Source organism: Erigeron canadensis, chromosome 4, assembly GCF_010389155.1.
Source record: "Erigeron canadensis isolate Cc75 chromosome 4, C_canadensis_v1, whole genome shotgun sequence".
Classification (NCBI taxonomy): Eukaryota; Viridiplantae; Streptophyta; class Magnoliopsida; order Asterales; family Asteraceae; genus Erigeron; species Erigeron canadensis.
Window position 1 is genome coordinate 37,469,132 of NC_057764.1, and position 22,173 is coordinate 37,491,304.

At 33.8% G+C, this 22,173-nt stretch overlaps 2 protein-coding genes and 1 pseudogene across 2 annotated transcripts; 2 read left to right on the top strand and 1 right to left on the bottom strand.

Annotated features, from left to right (window-relative positions):
* Window positions 1-1,500: 1,500 nt before the first annotated feature.
* LOC122597538 lies at window positions 1,501-8,331 on the top strand (annotated as a pseudogene).
* Window positions 8,332-10,890: 2,559 nt separating this feature from the next.
* LOC122595631 (terminal nucleotidyltransferase 4B) lies at window positions 10,891-16,738 on the top strand. Its single transcript, XM_043768037.1, has 13 exons — window positions 10,891-11,384; window positions 12,445-12,557; window positions 12,641-12,697; window positions 13,152-13,247; window positions 13,334-13,404; window positions 13,975-14,017; window positions 14,129-14,209; window positions 14,290-14,349; window positions 14,675-14,725; window positions 14,827-14,924; window positions 15,160-15,208; window positions 15,359-15,403; window positions 15,997-16,738. Exons 1-13 carry the CDS (start codon window positions 11,039-11,041, stop codon window positions 16,399-16,401), a joined length of 1,515 nt encoding a protein of 504 aa, XP_043623972.1. The 5' UTR covers window positions 10,891-11,038; the 3' UTR covers window positions 16,402-16,738.
* Window positions 16,739-20,161: 3,423 nt separating this feature from the next.
* LOC122594850 lies at window positions 20,162-20,880 on the bottom strand. Its single transcript, XM_043767155.1, has one exon. It carries the CDS (start codon window positions 20,869-20,871, stop codon window positions 20,188-20,190), a length of 684 nt encoding a protein of 227 aa, XP_043623090.1. The 5' UTR covers window positions 20,872-20,880; the 3' UTR covers window positions 20,162-20,187.
* Between the last annotated feature and the right edge of the window lie 1,293 nt (window positions 20,881-22,173).

Genomic DNA, 22,173 nt, shown 5'->3' on the forward strand with positions numbered 1-22,173 from the left:
CTTACACACAACTCAACATCGTTCTAATATAGATCATTTTTAAACCACACGCTAAAAATGAAAATAATATAATTCATCCCGAGTGTACAACGCACGGGTCTTAAGACCTCGTTACAAAGAAAAACAAGTTTTGAGGTCAGGCACAAACATTCATTATTATTGGGTTGCAATGATATCCAACATCCACAACGTCAAAATGTTTAAAATTTTTGTATTTTGGGTTTCGTATGAAATATTTGGTTGTTAGTCATTTTTTTAGTAAGAAAGATTCACATGTATTAAGTATGCGGGATCATCCATAAGATATTTTTTTTAGCCATACATCACTACTCATTTTTTTTTTGATTAATCACGAAAAAGACAACGTACTTTTTCATTTGTACAGCCCATCATACTTTTTATTGATGAGGTTTACCCACATATTTTTTTTTTGTACATGGTTGACCCAAAGTTGACCGGTTTACCTGTGATAGTCGGTAATATTGGTCAACCGTGTACAAAAAAAAAGTATGTGGGTAAAACCTCATCAATAAAAAAATATAATGAGCAACCGTGTACAAATGGGAAAGTACATTGCCTGTATTCGTTATGTTCTTTATTTCTTGTCTAGCAGAAACTAATCGAGCTCTTCCCGTGATTAATCCCTTGTATGTTCAAGTAGTACGTAGATGGTTTTCTTTTTTCATTTGTAATGACAGCCGTATACATCTTTCCAGTCGATGTAGATCAATATTTCTCAACAAGATTTCGAACCATTATAAAGTCTCAAGACGAGTCGACCATCAATCACCATACGATGTTCGACGAGGTGTCTTGGTTCAAAGGTTGACATGAGCAAAATGTTCGAGTTTTCCATAATGAGTTTTCTCCATAATTGAGGTTGTACATATGAAAAAGCATAAAGCACAAATTTGTCATAGATATTATAATATCAAAACATAATATATCCTTTGATAGCAGCCAAGTTAAATGATACTAGAAGCATATTTTATCTCTATCAAAAAAACCAAAACACCACCTAAGTTCATATAATGAAATTACATTTGCCAGTTTTCATTAATTATTAGCTTAAGGTTTTCATACCAAATTACGGTATATATCAATTTGAAAATTTTACAAGGACTATTATAAAGGATAACATTCAAAGATATTGATTAAACATTTTTAACCCCGACATATATGAGATACGTACATTTTCAAAACTAAAAATTATATATACATATATGGTATTTTTAAAAGCCGTAAATTAAAAAGAGTTATAGTGATCAAAACCCTGGAAACAAGGGGTTTTGTTTTCACTGAATGTTGATGGTATAAAGTAGGCGATCACTAGCAACTGCAAAATACATCTCTCAAAAATCTAAGTAAAACTTCTCTCTCTCTCTCTCTTTTTTTTTTTTTTAATTTAATGTCATTAGTTGGTAATATAAGATGTGTGCAAGATTTTTACTGATTGATATTTTTGTATCGATTTATATATAGGATAGAAAGTGAAGTGTCATGGAACCTGAAGTGATTGAGATTTCGGCAGATCAGATGCCGAAATCAAAGGCTAGTAAGGGCAAACGACATAAGAAGGTATCTATATATACGTGTTTATCAGTATCAGGCAATGTTGGTTTCTTGAGTGGAATGATGAATACATTGTAGCTCTAGTTTATTTCTTTTGTTATGTTAGCCAAAAATAACTAGAAGCTGATTGATAATATGTAAAAACGACGCAAGAGTACTGAACGCGCTAACAAATCCAAACAGGACATGATAATCTTGCATGGAAATAACAGGTTTCTTAAATTGTTTTAAAAAGTGTTATAAGCATGAATGCATGATGTTTATGTTTATTGAACATCATAGACACACTGTCACAATGACCACTTTGATACACCATTTTTCTGCCTCGGATACGCACCATCGGCCACTTTGCACTTTGATTCTGCTAGAGACGGATAATATACACCAAAATGCTTGTTTGCATATGACAAATGATGGAAGCTCTTTGGACTTGAGGAATTGAAGTTGGTAAATTTGCACAAACAAGTGCTAGTCAAGTTTTGGATGAGAAATGTTATGAAGTTTATTGTAGGGAGACTGATGGGTGATTCTTGTAATCTACTTAGATGGTTGATGATTATTCATCTTAATTTTCTTATGAATGTTATTGAAAACAAGAATCTGTTTATCCTTATTTTGGTTTGAATGTTTTATATTTTCATAATGTATTGACACTTCAGGTTGCCTTTCATGAAATAATTGATGTCGATATAGATGAAGACCACAATGATGCAGTATTCGTTGAAGGGACGGCCGTGTCTGGTAAAAAAAGGAAGGTATAAGCTTCTCTCTATCCCATTCTTTTGAATAAAGGTTTCTAGTTTACTAGTATTATACTTGAATTGTGTTGCTCTAGCTTGAGCCTGGTTATGATCATGGTTCTTCTATATTCCCAGGGTTTTACGGACATCTCATTGGGTCCTGGTAGTTCATCACAATCTGATTCAAAGAAAACGAACTTGGGGAAAAAGGTCAAGTCAAATAACAAGGGAAAGGTATAAGCTTTTTTATTGACTACTGAGTATGGATCATTTCTTGTTTTCTATGTGTAGTTAGCTGTAATTTTCATCTATTTTAGGAGGTTAGAGTGAATCCCGGTTACAGTTTTAAAAAGTTTGATACAGTGGCGGACTATTCAGATCATCATTATCAATCACAGAACTCTAGAATGTATCAGGCAAGCCAGTGCGTTTTTGTTTTCATAATTACGTTGCTACCTTTCATCCTTTTACCTTAGCTTTCAATATTATTTGATATACATACTTGTCGCATGTTTCAGTCACCAAAGAATTGGGCTAAAAGGATTCAGGAAGAGTGGAGGATTCTTGAGAAAGACTTGCCTGGTATGTCCCATAGATTGGCCTTTAAGTAATTTGTTATAAATGAAATACTAATGTATATATATGTCAATTTTTGTCTTTTATTTTGGTTATAGACACAATCTTTGTAAGGGTTTACGAATCGAGAATGGATATTTTTAAGAGCTGTAATTATCGGAGCAGAGGGGACTCCATATCATGACGGTCTCTTCTTTTTTGATGTGTGTTTTCCGAGCACCTATCCAAATAGCCCACCGGTAAATCACCATTTTTTAATTTTATAATAACTTGGTATCATATCACTAATGCATATACTTGTTAAACTCATGGGATATATATTCCAATTTTCAGCTTGTGATGTATCGCTCTGGTGGTCTTCACATTAATCCAAATTTGTACAATACTGGTTATGTTTGCTTGAGCCTTCTGAACACATGGTCTGGCAGTTTGAATGAGATGTGGGTCCCTGGCACTTCCACTATGCTCCAAGTTCTGGTTTCCATACAGGGTTTGATTTTGAACACAAAGCCATACTTTAATGAACCTGGACGCGCAAGATTGAGTGGCACTGTAAATGGAGAAAAGAGTTCCTTGAGATACAACGAGGATATCCTTATTTTGTCGCTCAAAACAATGGTTTATACCATGAACAACCCACCCAAGGTTAGATATAGAGTTGGTAAAAATGGGTGGGTTTTGCAGATTGGGTAATGTGTCAAGAATGAATAATTATGGTTCAGGTGTGAAATATTATTGGTTTCAATCATTTTAAAAATCCCTATTCATAATGAATGATCAATGTGTCGAATATGACTATGCAATTTTTATCATTTCAATAATAATGCTAACTTTTGACTATAATGACTTAAGACAAATAATGCAAAATATCACTTATAATTATCCACTTAATAAATAGTTTATGTAAGTTGTCTTCATTTATAAGGATAAAATATGGGAAAGTTAACCAAAAGTATCAGTATCCCCACAAGTCTTGATTTATTTTGTTTCTTCTTTATAGTTGGTATGGTTAACATTCTTCTTAATGCAGAACTTTGAGGAATTGGTAGTTGGGCATTTTCGCCATCGTGTTCGAGATATTTTAATGGCATGTAAAGCGTATACAGAAGGTGTGCAAGTGGGGAGTCTTGTGACAGGAGCTGCACAAGATGTCGATGAGCATAACGAGAGCTGTTCAGCCAAGTTCAGGAATGATGTAGTTGTATACATAAAGACCCTTATAAATGCATTTAAGAATATTGGAGCTCAGGAAGCCGATGAATTTCTGTCTATAAGTGAAAAGAAGGTTCCTTTACATGCATCTGCATCTGCACCCGTCCCTGCTCATTATTATGGTTATTCTCTATTCCCGTTTCCTCTTGGACCTGGTTACAATAAGTGGTAGGAAAAATGATGCCAATGTTACATACATTACTGCAATATTCTCATCTTTGGACCCCAAATGACCTTGCATTAATTGCATCTATGTAGAGATTATAGACTATTTTGACCAACTCTTTTTTCAATGCTAAAGTTTTGACTTGTTTGCATATGTAGTACCCTTAATTTCCCTATAGAAATATATGTACAGTATCCATTTACGTATTTTCTCTCTGATCTTTTTTAACTTTGTTACCAAACAAGCAGTGGCGGAACATCCATAAGACCGGAAGGGGTCATGGTCCCTCCAAAATATTAGATTGTAATTAGCATTTATCTAATATTTGAGGATAAAAAAACAAATCTATATGTATTTACCCCCGCAATATGTATATTTTAAGCCAAAATTTTTCCGACCCCCCTTATAACTCCACTGCAATTATGGTAGGAAAAATTCGACAAAATTATTCATAGGTGGTCAAAATGATATCTAATGTGATGAATAGCAAGGATGATTTCATGTATTGATCGGCAAGTTCCAAATGTCAGCGGTCTAAGTACAAGCAGTCAGATTTTGAGTTTTGTGTTAGTTCTTTCCTGTTCTAGTGGTTGTGTTTTCAATACAAGTACTGGTTGGGTTTTCAAGTTTAGGTAGTCGTATACTCGGTATATCCAAGTTTGTGCAAGTTATGTTCAAGTTCACTTGATTGTATTTTCATGTTCAAGCGGCAGATGGTTTTCCTTTTTTGTTTGTGATGTAACACATGTGACAGTCGTATATATCTTCCCAATCAATGTAGATCAATATTTTGAAACAAGATTCCGAACCATAATCAAGTCTCAAAAAAGTTATAATTTATTAATGATAAGCCAAAATTCAAATAAACCAAAAGCCAAGACAAACACCACCTAAGTTATAATGAAACTACATATGACATTGTCGAATGACACATTAATTCTGTGTTTATCTAAACTATAAAGAATTAAAGATACTACTCGTAATTACTTATTAGCTTAAGGTTTGCATTATGGTGTCGATTTGAAATTTTACAAGGATCAAAACGATAAATTATTCAAAACTATAGATTAAAAACATTTCTCGTATTAATTAACGCCGATAAATATGAGAAATATATATATATACGAGTATTTTTAAATTTTTTTAGCATATATGGATTTATCTAAGGGGTAACAAGTATGCTGCTAGAAGCACAGTACTTCCATGATTTTGTGAGGGGGGAAGATTTTGTATTTATTTTCATGGGGGGAGTTTGTGAGGGGAAGCATGCATGTTTCTTCCCTACTGCCAGAAGCATATTGGTTTTTTCGCCGTAAATTGAAAAATAAAAAAAATAAAACCTGGTATGTGATAGTAGTGATCAAAACCCTGGAAACAAGGTGTTTTGTTTTAATTGAATACTAATAGTCTAATACTGATAGATAGTATTAGGCGATCACTAGCAACTGCAAAATACAACTCTCACATAAATCCTGGGTAAAACTCTCCTTTTTTTTTTTTAATGTCAGTAGTTGCTTATATATATGTGTGTGTGCAAGATATATATTTATTGAATTATTTATAGGGAAGAAAGTGAAGTGTCATGGAACCTGAAGTGATGGAGATTTCGGCTGATCAGATGCCGAAATCAAAGGCTAATAAGGGTAAAAGACAGAAGAATAAGGTATACATATATGTATATAATTAACTAGTACTAATGTGTTTATCAAAATCAAGCAATGTTAATTGGTTCCTTAAATTGAATTGAATGATGAATATATTGTAGCTCTATATATGTTAGCCAAAATTAACAAGACGCTGATCGATAATATATAAAAACGACGCAATAGTACTGAACACGTACATCAAAGACACATAGTCACAGACCTATCGCTCCGTCCTTGATACACCATTTTCCTGACTCGTATATTCGCCAATGACCAATTGGCACTCTGATACTGCTTGGGACGGAACAGATTAAATATACACCAATTAACATGCTTGTCTGCCTATATATGACCAATGATGGAAGCTCTTTGACACTCGAGGAATTGAAGTTGTTAAATTTGCGCAAAGAAGTTGTAGTCAAGTTTTAGATGAAGTTTGTTGTAGGGAGACTGATGGGTGATTCATGTAATCTGCTTAGATGGTTGATTATTCATCTTAATTTTCTTATAAAATGTTATTGGAAAAAAAAAAGACTCTGTTTATCCGTATTTTGGTTTGAATGTTCTATATTACTATCTTTCATTTATTGACACTTCAGGTTGCCTTTCACGAAATAATTGATGTTGATATGGATGAAGACCGCAGTGATGCAGCATTCATTGAAGGGACGGCGGTGTCTGGTAAAAAAAGGAAGGTATAAGTTTCTTTCTTTCCCATTCTTATGGAATAAAGGTTTCTAATTTACTAGTATTATACTTGAATTGTGTTGCTCTAGCTTGAGCCTGGTTATGATCATGGTCCATCTATATTCCCAGAGTTTTACGGACATCTCATTGGGTCTTGGTAGTTCATCACAATCTGATTCAAAGCAAACGAACTCTGGGAAAAAGGTCAAGTCAAATAACAAGGGAAAGGTATAAGCTTTTTTATTGACTATTGAGTATGGATCTTTTCTTGTTTTCTATGTGTAGTTAGCTGTGATTTTCATCTATTTTAGGAGGTTAAAGTGGATCCGGGTTACAGTTTTAAAAAGTTTGATACTGTAGCGGACTATTCGGATCATCATTATAATCAACAGGACTCAACAATGAATCAGCCAAGTTAGCGCGTTTTCGTTTTCATAGTTTCGTTGATACCTTTCATCCTTCTACCTTAGCTTTCAGTTATTGATATACATACTTGTCACATGTTTCAGCCACCAAAAAATTGGGCTAAAAGGATTCAGGAAGACTGGAGGATTCTTGAGAAAGACTTGCCTGGTATGTCTCTTACTTAGATTGGCCTTAAGTAGAACGTCAAAAATGAAATGCTAATGTATATATGTCAATTTTTGTCTTTTATTTTGGTCAAAAGACACAATCTTTGTAAGGGTTTACGAATCAAGAATGGATATTTTAAGAGCTGTAATTATCGGAGCAGAGGGGACTCCATATCATGGCGGTCTCTTTTTTTTTGATGTGTTTTTTCCGAGCACCTATCCAAATAGCCCACCGGTAAGTCACCATTTTTATTTTTATAGTAACTTGATATCATATCAGTATATCAGTAATACATATACTTGTTAAACTCATGGGATATATATTTCAATTGTCAGCTTGTGCAGTATCGCTCTGGTGGTCTTCACATAAATCCAAATTTGTACCAGACCGGTAAAGTTTGCTTGAGCCTTCTAAACACATGGTCTGGCAGTTCGAATGAAAGGTGGGTCCCTGGCACTTCCACTATGCTCCAAGTTCTGGTTTCTATACAGGGTTTGATTTTGAACACGAAGCCATACGAAAAAATCCTTATATTGTCGCTCAAAACGATGGTGTATACGATGAAAAACCCGCCCAAGGTAACATTTAGAGTTGATAAAATTGGGTGGGTCGACAGGTCGTGTAGTTTGGGTAATGTGTCAAAATGAATAATTATTGTTCAGGTGTGACATATTACTAATTTCATTTATTTTAAATCCTTTCATCATAATGAATGATCGATGTGTCGAGTATGACTTGGTAGTTTTAATCATTTCAATAATAATCTTAACTGTTGGCTAAGATGACTTAAGTAAATTGTCACCTCTACTCAAATTGTTTCATTCTATTCCCACAAGTCTTGAGTTATCTTGTTTCTTCTTTATAGTTGGTATGCTTGACATTTTTCATAATGCAGAACTTTGAGGACTTGGTGGTTGGCTATTTTCGCCATCGGGCTCGAGATATTTTAATGGCATGTAAAGCCTACATAGAAGGTGTGCAAGTGGGGTGTCTCGTGACAGGAGCTGCACAAGATGTCGATGAGCATAACGAGAGCTGTTCAACCGAGTTCAAGAAAGGTGTTGTTTCATACATAAAGACGCTTATAGGTGCATTCAAGAAAATTGGAGCTCAGGAAGCTGATGAATTTAGTCATTTAAGTGAAAAGAAAAGTAGCTAACATATGTGCATCTGCACCTAACTAATGCTTCTCATGGTTAGCATCCATTCCATTTTACTCCTATGTCTGCATATAATCAACTGTGAAAAGCTGCCAATATTATCGGGTTTTGATCAATGACAGTAGATATTTCAGCTATTGGACCCATATTTTTATGTTAGTATTTTGACCAAATCATTTTAAATTTCGACTTGTTTATATATGGCTCGCTTGGACATATATATACTTGTTTACTGTTTAGGTAACTTCTGATTACAAGTGGCAGATATGGGTATTTTAGACTGTTTTGACCATTATGCAGGTATATAAATTTTGACAACTATGCAGGTATTTAATTATGTTTGTGGCAAAATAACTTGGATTGTTATCCATTGGAGGCATCAAACTTTAGACAACACATCTTTGTTCCATGGAAACTTTGCTCAATGTGTATTTCATTAGTATCCGACTTGTTCATGGTATAATCGTTGCCTTAACCACCTTTTGGCCCCTTAATGAACTGAATTTCGTTGAGGAGTGCGACCAAATGGTGTTACTTAAATCTAGATAATGAAGTCTGTATTGCGGTATTGCCAAAAAGAAATGTGAATGTGTAACATATACTTTCATTTCCAGTCCTTTTTTTTTTCTTTAATTCTAAATATAGTTTAAAGTAATTTACATATCTTAGATGATAAAGGGCAAGAAGTTTATTCCTGGACACTAGGGGTGCATTCGAGCTGAGCTCGAGCTTAGCATGGCTCGAGCTCGATGAGCTTTCAGCGTGTAGGCTCGAGTTCGGCTCAAAAAGCTCGAAAAAGGCTCGGTTTTGGCTTGTGTCTATAAATATGACTCGAGCTTGGCTTGAAACTCGGCTCGAAAATATATATCACTTATAACAAAATTTATACAAATACACCTTTTAGAATTAGAAATTTATTATTCAAGAATTAAATATATAAATCAAAAACATCACGAAGTGAAAACCGGTGGCTCGACCTTCGTCAGTTGGGAGTTTTTCTCGTGTCTTCACTGTAATTGGCACGAGTTTTTTCACTCCTTTTGTAAGCCTTACAGTTAATGTTTCGGGAAGAGTCTAGATTAGTCGATTTGGTTAGTTTCTAGATTACCTTGTATTTGTATTACTTATCAACTAGAGCCTTGGTAGTTGCTCTTTAATAATATTATTTTTGCCGTTCTAAAATATATATATATATATATATGGAAAGCTCAAAAAGCTCGATAAGTATTCGAGTCGAGCTATATAAAGCTCGAGCTTGACTCGATAATTATATCGAGCCTTAATTTCGGCCTCGATCTCGAAGTCGATAATAGTTCGACACGATCGAGTCGAGCTCGAGTTGCTCGCAAAAAGCTCGGCTCGTTGACAGCACTACTGGACACCCTCTCCGGCCACACCAAGTAAATTGAGGTGATGAGCGGCAAAGCAAATGGGTGGTGATTATTTCACGGATCATTTTTATGCATACAAGAAAATCCGATGCAAATAGACTATTATGACCTTAACATATATTTTACCCAATTTCAGCTTTATCCACTGTAAACACTTTACGCTAACTTTCATCATTTATTCCGGTGACATCCATTAATCCATAAAATTATGATAATAATGATGTAATCTTTTACATCTATCACTGATATCCATTTTCAGTGTTTCATCATCATCTTTGTCTTGGCTTCTATCTTTCATTTTAACAAATCTATAAATAAACAAAGCCTTAACACTCGATCGAACAACCAAAGACAAAAAAAAAATACTGAAATACCAGTGTCGCCTATATCATCTTTTATCGCCGAATTCTCAAACCCAAGTTGCTTATTCAAGCTCAAAACCTTGGTTTCTATGTAAATTGTAAATCCCATAAAACTCCTCATCGTCTTTATCGAATTCTTCGTGTTCATCGTCACCGGATTCTTAATCTTTGTCTATAAACGACAATCATGTGACAAGGTACATATGTGTATGTATATATCTAAATTACTAGATCTAGAACGGAATTTTGATGCTGGAGATTTGGCCAAAGTGGTGACCGTGGAGATCGACTTCTATTCTTCAAATACAACTACCATTCATATCATTCCTAGGTCTGAATTATTATTCAAAGTAAGTCTCAATATAGGAATGTTTGTGAAAATTAAGGATAAAAAAAAATCTGAATGACATGCTGATTAGGTTGTTTGTAGAAATGACAACCTGTAACTGATACAGATAATGTAAGATTTATTGTATGTCATTTTAAAATCTCTTTGAGTTTCAATTAAAAGATTCTTGGCAATTTAAAAACAAACATAAAATAATATACGGGTAAAACAATTCGATATTCAAATTATCAAAAACCTTCTTTGATAGATACTAAACCCAAGATTCTACGTAGTAATACCTTTCACTTGCCTTGAATCAAAGAATTGTACATAGATATGGTTTGACATCATACATGAGTGTCATGACTCAACGAACCATGTCCATTTATTTTTGTCTTTTTCTCAAACCATAAAAGAAAAAAACAAAAACCTTACATCATTTATCAAACAAAAGTGTATTCCCTTCATGAGTACAAGGGTGTAAATTGTCAAAATCACAACTCTCAAGTTTTCTTCATAAGAATCCATAAACCCTAACCCTAGTTTTGCCCCCAAAAATTTCCGACCGCCATCATCAATACATACATATATAACTCACCACCTCGTCATTACGATTCCCGCGGTGATGGAAATCTCCGGTTTTCTATACGACACCCTATCACCTCTAACAACCACCACCACCACCGTTGCCGGACCACCAACACCACCGCCAGCGGAAACCGAGGGAAACGATTCAGAACCGTACTTTTTGCTGCGTAACAACATACCCATATCTTCAAATTCGACGCCGTTGTCGGAAACTACCGCGCCGGAGTTTTTCTCCCTCGACGGTGATGATTTTCAAACGCCGACGCCAAAGTTGAAACGGTCTCGGTTAGCTACACCTGATATTGAACCTGAAAGACGGCTTGAAACCGGTTGGTTTCGTGCTAATTGTAAGGTTAAAAGCCCCATGCTTCAGCTTCATAAAGGTGCAGAATATTATTTATTTATTTATTTTTAAATATATAGATTTGATGTATTATTTTTTTATATTAATTTGACTTCTTTGACATGTTTTTGTGATAAATTTGGAAACCCAATCAAACTTGTATTGAGCTACTACAAATAATATTGATATTGATGTTAATTTCAGAACTTTAGATGACGTTAATATGCATAATGCATTAATTTGACCTGTTCTGTGTTTTTTTACAATCTTTGTTGATAAATTTGGGAACCCAATTAAGTTTTGTATTCAGATATTGGATATATATTTCTGTTTTGATGTTAATTTAGTATGTTCGGCGACAAAGTCAACACCTTTCCAAGTTGTTAATATCGATTTCTTACATAGTGTGCAGAAAGTTTAGGTTTTTACCCAATTACGTTGTTTTTGCCAGGCTAAGTGAATCAAAAAGTATCCAGCTTGTCTTGTTTTATTATTGTATGTAGCAAACTTTCAATCTATTTCTATTGTTATCAATATATGAAACATCGGACGTGGCACATGTTTCATGATGTGGTTACGGTGGTTTGCCATATGATGGAGAGGTACTAGGTAGATAGAATTACACCCTGATTTTGAAATGAGGGAGTCTGAAAGTTATCTCACATGATTGCAAAACGTGACATGTTGGATACATTTTTGTGCACCTAAAACTCCTTTCATGCAAAAAGGCAGGATGCTGCGTAGTTTATGCAAATCTTGCTCTAATTAGTTGGTTCGGAATTTCAGATGTCAAGTATGTCAAGATGTATGTGTGTATATATACACATATGTATGTATATGTATATATGTATGTCAAGATGTATGTGTGTATATATACACATATCTTGTACATGTCTATATATATATATCAAGTTTTTGATTTTTGATTTTTGATCTATAGATCATACATCAATTAATTGTTAAAACATAGTACGAACGATGAGTAGTATGCCTGTTATAATATATTTGTTTTTTTTGGAGTAACAAGATATCTAAAATTTGGCTTTTGCTTACCTGCATGTTTTCTATGATTATATGGGTATTAACTTGTGCTTTTGTAGAGATACTGGATTTCTGTGATTTTCTATCTCCAACGGCCGAAGAGCAAGTGTCACGAACCACAGCGGTTGAAAGTGTTTCTGATGTTATAAAGTATATTTGGCCCAAATGCAAGGTACTAGAACGATGAAGAGTCTAATACTATACCAGTAGATGCTAGAAAGAGGGAAAATTTGATGCTTTATGTTTTCATTGTAGGTAGAGGTTTTTGGTTCATTCAAGACCGGTTTGTTTCTGCCAAGCAGTGATGTTGATGTAAGAACATTTAATTTTGTTTAGTTAGCTATCTACTACTCCTTTATAATGATTATTCACCCCCCTATTTTAAGAAAGATTTAGAAAATAGTTAGATGGGAAATTAATAGATTACCAAAATTACCCTTAATGTTTACACTCTAAATCCTTATCTTCTAAATTATCACTATCACCATTCTATTAACTTACACGGTTAGACCACTCGACACCAATTGTCGATGTCATCGATCACCACCCGTCACCGACACCACTAAACCACCATCGCCGTCACCGCCGAAGCATTGCGCGGGTACAATGCTAGTTGGAATAGATGCTTACAACTGATAATTCTTGATGCATATGCGGCAGTTTGTCATTCTGTTATTTGAAGTGATTCAATCTAACAGCTACTCCAATTTTAATGTTATATACTTACCTATTATAATAGAATTTTTGGCTGCTTTGTGAATTGTAGATGGTGATACTGGAATCGGATATTCGAAGTCCTCAAATGGGTTTACGTGCTCTTTCCAGGGCTTTATCACAAAGAGGTGTTGCAAAACAGATCCAGGTACTCTTTAAAGATTTGGTAAACGCGTTATTGCTTTAATCATTTCTTTGTCTAATCTATATGTTTTTAATTTTAAAATATATCAGGTGATTGGCAAGGCTCGTGTGCCGATTATCAAGTTTGTGGAGAAAAGAAGTGGCATCTCTTTTGATGTAAGGTTAGACAATGCAGGCATCTTTTTTTTTTCTTTTTTTTTTCAAGTTGTTTGTTAATAGAGCTGGCATATCGTGTCCAACACGACACGATAAGACACAAACACGATAAGAGACGAACACGATAGGGTTAAACACGAACACGGCATGATAGCTAATCGTGTCAGTTTTTCCACACATGAACACGACACGATTTTTAACAGGTTACACGATAAGGGACCTGTTCAGGGACTTGTTAAAAGTTACACGATAAGGGACATGGCGTACCTTATCGTGTCCTTAACGTGTCTTTAACGGGTCTTTAAACATGTCTTTAACGTGTCTTAACATGTCCATATATATACTACTTGTTTTATCATGTTTTAACAGGTCCGGACCTTTTAAAACACGGTAACTATTCGTGTCTTAACAGGCCCGGACCTGTTAGGACACGAAACACGTTAAGGCCAAAACACGAAACACGAAAAAACCAGGTCGTGTCATGTCGTGCTAACAGGTCCGTGTCTGAAATTGCCATCTCTATTTGCTAACACTAGTGTAGTATAAGTTTTGAATACTTGTATTCTTTTCGATAGTTTTGATATGGACAATGGACCAAAAGCTGCTATATATATACAGGTTTGTTTATACACCTTAATTTGATGAAACAACTTGTTAGATGTGATTATTTAATAATACTTGCAATATTTTGTAGTGTATATCAACTTTTTAATACACATTTCTTTTCAGGATGCTATATCTAAGTGGCCCCCTTTAAGGCCACTGTGTCTGATTTTGAAAGTTTTTCTGCAACAACGAGAATTAAACGAGGTGTGTAGCACTTTTTTTGTCTTTTTCTTCAAATAATGTTTTCTTCAAAGGTAATCACTAATAAGCTATTGTCTGTGCAGGTGTATTCAGGTGGGATTGGGTCCTATGCGCTCCTGGCTATGTTAATAGCAATGTTGCGGGTACATATTATAAAGCACTTACCACATTGGTACTTGTTTCATTTTTGACTGTATTAAGAGATCATTTATTCTGTAATTAGTTCCTGATTAAGACAGTTAACGCTTTATTAGTTTAATCACTGTCGCCTCTGATCATCTGCCTTTTATTCATGCCTTATGTTTATTTTATTTTATCGTATATTATTTTTATCATGAGGCTCATGTCTTTGAGTCTAGGCATATATAGATGACCTAATTTTTCTCATAAACGAAAAATATAGTTATTTGTCATCATTCTTGATATCTAATAGAATTCTTCTTTTTTTTGCTCCACTTGATTGTTTAGAACTCATCGGATACCCACGCTTATCCAGAACGTAATCTTGGAGTTCTCTTGGTATGAGTCCTTTTCGTGTTTTCTATTATAAGAACTAATTCAATGTTTTCTTCTTGGCTCTTTTCTTTTTTACAAAGAACACTCTGTTCTTTTGAATGTAGGTAACCTTTTTTGATATGTATGGGCGTAAGTTGAACACGTCTGATGTTGGCATATCTTGCAACGAGAGCGGCACATTCTTCTCTAAGAAGAGCAAAGGGTAAGAAAACTTTCTGGACGTTCCCTTTTACTTAAGTTGACAAGATAGTGTACCGATCTTGACTGTCACTATTAGCAATGTTAAGCTGGATCAGATCTAGCTGCGTGTAGACACTCATCTATGTTTAGAGTTCTTTTAATGCATATTTCTCATAGAAATTTGTAGGATTTATTTGGGTATCCTACATTTTATTTTACATGTTGATTATTAATTTATCCTTTTTTTCTGTTTATAGGTTCTTAAATGCAACCAGACGGTCACTGATTTCCATTCAGGATCCACAGGTGAGATGTCCGTTTTTAAGTTTGCTTGTGTGCCACTAATGTTTGCAAAATTGGCTTTCTCTGTGTTCTTAGCCCAATAAAGTTTGTATCAACTTTACTTTCTATTAACTTGCAATGACCGTATACTTTTTCTTTTCTGTTTGATGATAGACTCCGGAGAACGATATAGGCAAAAATTCATTCAATTATTTCCAGGTTAGTAAAATATCTATTAAATTTTAGAATGACATTAGGTACTTAAGCTAAATTGCTGTAAAGTAAAAAGTTTATACTCGATACTTATCTAGGCCTTGTGCTTTGAAGACCCAAATTTAATGGTTAGATTTATTTATTTCCATTCTCTTCATTTGAGGGACTATGTGATTGAACCATCAAGCTCTCGTTCTTTATATATTCCTATTCAAGGCATTACATGTTATTTTAGTGATGGCACATTTGGGTGATTTGCTTCATTAATGAGCCACCTTTCATTGCATTTTAGAATGGATGAAACAAGTAAATTTTAAACATTGGCTAATGATGAAATAAATTATGCATAATTTTTTTATGAAATATGTAATTATATAAAATAAATGGGGGAAGAGGTTTTAAGATAATGGCAATTGGTTCTTTGGTTCACAAGTTATCAGCTTTTTTCCAGTGGACTCACCCCTTTTTTCAAAAAGTTCGCCGTTTTCATCTGATCTCAACTATTTTCGAACCTGGTCGCCTAGCCCTTCTTGCAAGCTCTTCTTGCTTTTCAAAAACCTCTAAGGCTCTAAAGTGGCTTTTTTATCTGGCTGGTGCAGATTAGATCTGCATTTGGAATGGCATACTCAACTCTGACAAACACAAAACTCCTTATGAGTCTAGGACCTGAAAGCAGCATCCTTGGTACCATTATAAGACCAGATAAGGTATTGTTGGAGCGAAAAGGAGGTTTAAACGGTGACGTGACATTTACCAAGTTACTCCCTGGAGCTGGAGAACAGATACAGAACGACTTCAGTGAACATGACGGACTATTTTGTAATTGGAATCTAGATGATGAAGAACCATTACCCCGTGGAAAGGAAGTTGGTGGTTGTGATAATGTTGTTACAGAGACTGTAAAGAAGTCAAAGAAAGTGGTCAAGGTGAAGAAGGTCGTCAAAAAGATGAAAAAGGTTCCCATCAAGAAAAGAAAAAGATTGTCATCAGAGGCCGAAAGTTAAAAGATTTCTATTGGAAGGGATATGTTTATTCACTTCTATGAGCATTGCGGCTCATGCATGCGCATTTGTAGATGATGTTGTGCTTGTAGGAGTATCCTAGAAATCTTGGTCAATTTTTTTTGTTAAGTTTATATGATATACCTGGTCCTTAAAGTCAATAGGTTCAGCAAGAGTTCTATGCTCTGGTTAGTTTTTGCTGACGGACCTCAATTCCCAATATTTATTTTATTTAGTTAGATGGTCAATTTTTTGTTCAACTTGATGTTATTGGGGAGCATATTTAGCATGTAATTTAAGTCAGTATGGAAATGGAAATGGAATTGTCAGTTTGCTATAATTCAATAGTTACCGTCCAATATGAAACCGATTCTATTCAAGAAGTCGGAAATTTTGTTGTGAAACTACATATTTGGGAGTGTTGTACAAGAGTCCTGAGGCAGATTACTTGGCGAGAAAGCAGAGACTTGTACACCGACCAAGGCAATTGTCTCTACTCTGACTCTAAACCAGGTCAGCGAGTCAAAATCGGTCAAAGAGGGATAAATCAGCCAAAGTTTGGTCAATCTTCATTCTTTTATTTTATTTTTTTATTTTTCATAAACGAAAGTTTCTTTTCCCATATAAAACTTATTTCATATGCATATAGCATGTTGTTGTACTATACTGATAAAGTTTCTATGATTATGAGTTTTACCGTACAAAAAGTTTCTATGATTATGAGTTTTACCGTACAAAATGAAGTGTTTGATTTTGTTATGGGTATCAAACAATTATCTGGGCCTTTGGGGTATTTGTATAACTGGGTTAAAGATGTACCAAATAAACAACTTATGAAAGCTTTTGGCTATACAATATACATATGGGCTTAGTTTGGATGTATAGTAGTTATCTGCATCATTTTTTTTTTACGAAGTTATCTTGAAAATCAGGTGTACATTTTTGTAATATACCAATCATTTATATACGGAGTAATATGTATGTGACTGCATCTATTAACTTTGCAGTCAACTGTATATTCGATTTTCCCTATACATATGTAAATAGTTAGACGAAAAATATGGTGAATTTAATGTTTAAAACACTTTTTTTCAGCTTAAAAACTTATGATAACTGTATTAATCTTTTACATACATAATACAAGAGTGGTGTCTGGTTTTAGAATGTTTTTATGACATGATAGATACACATTGCGTATCATGAGATATATGTGTACATCAATATTTTTCTACCAAACCATTGGAAATATATAATTAACATATATAAAATGACATCACTTATTTTTTTACTTATGATGTTGACTACTAATCTCAGTAATATTTATATTGTCCAACATATTTTATCAAGTGTAACACGAAATTCATTACTAAATTGACAGTATAGACATAATAAATAAATCTGTCATATTCCTAATAATTAAATGGATAGGTATGACTTAAAAATGTTGATAATTGCAACACTTTGATCACATTATTATTCACCCTAATGTTTTACTTTGTTTATTTTAATTGTTGTAATCATCATTATAATAATATTCCACGTGACATTCTTTTTAAGCTACGCTGGCTAAGTTTTACGCGTCTAAAAATTGTATTATTACAATTTACAAGTAACAATAATGATTGGAAGACTTATAAAGTAAACGAATAAAAAAAATATTACTTAACACTAATTAATTGTATGGAAGTAGCATACCAATTAATATTAATATTAAACACGATTAACATCACTTAATAATACTATAAATAAAGATACGAGCAAGTGTTCTGATACATCACTATATATAAACGTACGCATTTGACATTTAAGATTTATTTGTGTAGTTACGTACAAGATCTTACTATAAATTGAGACACTTGTGATCTATAAAATCGTAATCAATATGGACACGTAGATATGTGGTATCAAAGAAGTAACACATATGCAAATGACATGTCAGTATTTAAAGAATATTTGAGTTATTAATCATGTACTTGTACCATAATTCATTAGTAATATCATGACTGTCGACTACGACATGAGTCAACATCAAGATTTATACTTGTAAAACAAATCAATTCTATTTATTAGTCAAAGATAACAATTCAATGTAAAAACTGATGTATAGATAACGAATCCATTATTTACTCATGCTATCAACATGAGGTAATTAAGAAATCCTTACATCTGTTTTTATATGTCATTCACCAACTAGACTATTATCGTGAAGACGTACAATGTAAAAAGTGTTGCATATTAATTTATGCTTATCATTTTCTTTTTACTTGAAATTTTCAAAATTTCCTTAAAGGTGATTGCTTTTACCAAAGCCACTTACACCAAAAATAGCATATTTGGTCAAGTTTTGAGCAACAACCACATTTTAAGCTAAAGTACGTAGTTTCAAAAACAATCGATTAAAGCTCAAAATTGTGAACCAAATTGCGATCGAGCCGTTTGGAAAATAAACATTAACTAATCTTAATCATTTATCTTTGGTCATTTGCCAGGTCCTTATCCGACCCTTAGATCAACTTAATTCATATACTGAGGATTAATGTACGTACGTACGAGAGTAATAAATATATGGTATATATAAGCATTGATTCCATATTTTAATTATGTCTCCTTGTAAACTTCGAACACATATTCGCCCAAACACTACAATGGTCAAAGATATCATTTATTGTTTAACATAGAGTTTAATTACTATACTAATTTTGATATTAGTACGTATATCCCTTTTACAAGCAATGTACGTACGTTGCTTTTTTCTTTTCAATAGCACATTAGATTTGAATCAAGAAATCACCCGGCAAAACATTTTGGAAAGAAATAAGCTACACTAAATAACCAAATAGGGCGAAGCTCAGATTAAACCGCGTAGGTAAATACATCTCGAAGGAAACGCCAAACACAAATGTACGTAAATCTTTTTATAGTTTTATTTTTGGGTTAATTAAACTCCTTACCCGTTTTATTTTATTCACTGATGATATATAATGTAACCCAAATCCATATATAACACACAACGATTTAGAGCCATTTACCGTTTTCAGAATCATGAGAAAGTGGGATTAAAGTACATGCCAAATTTTCCATAGTGAACGTACACTATATACTACAAAATATATGGTATTTGACTCCATCGTTTCAAGAAGGCCGCATAAAATAATAATGCCAAATTTCTATACGGTTGTTAAACACTTAAACAAAAAACAGTATACAATGTTAGTTACATAACTTTTATGTAAAAAAGGTAAATGTATAAAGAAGTATCAGCTCAGCGTCGCAAAATTAAAATTAAAGAAAGGCAAGCGTACGGTCCATTGGTGAGAAACGAAGTACCACACCTCAACAACAACTTAACCTTTATGCGCAACCAATAAGTCTATAACTACCATGGAAAACTAACCAACTTAAAACCATACACCAAACAAAATTGGTGACATTTCATTAATTTACCCAAATCATGATGATACCTATCTGTATTTGCGAATTAAATGATTATAACCTACAAAACGTCAGAATAGTAATTCAATATGTACGTATCACTTATAATTTCTAGTGCTAGCTGTTACACAAATCATGTTATGATTAACTTAGTTACACAAAAGGAAAATTAAAGAAACCTAAATTAATTACCAAAACTTCCATTATTATTTTATACTCCCATCATAAAACGTTACGAAATACAGTAAAAAAGTGTAAACCAAACTCACTAGCTATATAGATATCTATTAAACAAAAATAATAACAAGAATAAAAAAAGCACCCAAATTAATTAAGAACTTTATAATAAAGGACAGCTCATCGGACATGACCCCATTTATGATAAGCCGGCGGCAACGGGGACGGTGGTTCGACGGCAGCTCTTTTCTTTTGTTTCTTCAATTCATTATAGAAATTCTTAATAAACTCCTCAGCTGCTTTATCCACTTGAAGCGTATCTTCCTCGTCATTGTTATTCACCGGAAAAGGCGAATCCGTCACCCGTAACTGCCGTACATTTACATTAGTACTTTCTCCAAACCCCAGTAAAGTTAACGGCGACTTCACCGTTTCTTGCTCCCCAAACGACGTCGTTTCACAATGGTTTTCGTAACTGTTCAAAATATCAAACACCCTTTTCACATTATTAACAGAAGATTCATTATTGTGGTTTTGGTGGTGGTAAGAGTTTTTAACCGTGTGGTTAAAAAGATGATGGCGGCGTTTGTTTTTACGTTTAGGGTGAAACAGGGGTGTGTTGGTAAAAGAGAATTCATACTCAAGAGGCTGAATGAAGGTTTTATGGATGTTGTTTGGACGGCAAGTGAAGGCGGAAGAGAGTGATTGATGGTGGTCAAGGAGGAGGTTTCCGATTGCTTTTCCGGCGAGTTTTGTTGATCTTTTAAGCATCATATGGATTTCAAACCATGGGATGTTTGTTGAAATTCCTTTTTTCATCATATAGAGTATCACTCTGATGATGCCCCATAGCTTCTTGGCCATCATTGGTGTTCTTTGCTCTATTTCCATTTCTTTGTTTATATTTATTAATTACTATATATTTTTTGTTTTCAAGATGTTGAGAGAGAGTGAGAGGGAGGGTGTGGATGGGTAGGAAATTCATATAGAAGAGGTCATCAGTTATATATATATATAAGGTTTTGTGTATATAGAAGCTAGGGAAAAGAAACTGAAATGATTCATTAATTTCATTGATATTCAACTATAAATACAAAGATTTAATAACTGTGGACAAAATCAAGATTAAACTAATTAAATATATTTATATTACAATCCTTTCATTTTTTTTAAATATACTCCGTATATATATATATATATATAGCTTGATAAAATATTTGTTTAAGGTGCCGGTGTTAATTAATAGACGAATGTCCGCGTAATGTGACGGAGATGGTATGATGGTACGATTATAATATATGGATGGTGGTGCTGGTGGCGGTGGCTTATTGATAATGTAGTTATTTTATAAGTAAATAGATGTAAGTTAATCTCATTAAAAATATTAAAGAGATACTCGTGTCAAGTAAAAATATTTGAAATAGTAAAAGAAGGTAAAATATCAAAACTTAAGGAAAGATGAAAAGATTTATCTAGAAGTAGAAGTAGTATATATCACTGTTGTAAAACTCACCGAGTGGAGCCGAGTACTCGCTACAAGGTAAGCTGTCGAGTAGGCCGATTACTCCGAGTACTCCCCGACTTGGCCATTTTGACCCCGAGTACTCACCGCATACACCCGAGTACTCCCAACTCGCTTATCAACTGACCTAGGAACGATTAACGACTTCCACAATCTTGGTATATATAGATAGCGTAATTAAAATTTTAATTTAGATCGATCAACTTGTAATTTAGGTGGTGTGGTTAATTTTTATTATTTTCTTTTGTTTTTGATTGGTTGTTTTAATATTATGCATGGGGTATAGGTTTTGAGATTATTGTTATGGTTGTGGTGTGGTTGTGGTGGAATGATGATGTGGCACTATCACCTTAGTGTGGTAATACTACCATTACTAATGCTCTAAGTGTTCGGTTATTATTTATTTTATTTATTTTTCCCAAACAGATCGATTATACTCCAATTTTTAAGCTTATTTGAGCTATGAAGCCACTTCGGTGGAGCTTTTTTACTTTATAAGGTGAAAAAGTTAAAAAGTTTTTTAAAAGAAAAGTGGGCCACACTTTAGTACGTCCTTTTGGTAATTAGTACTCGTATTAACTAGTTATTAATACTTGCGTTATTAAAACTGTTTATTTCTTGTAGACATACTCGTATATAGAGAC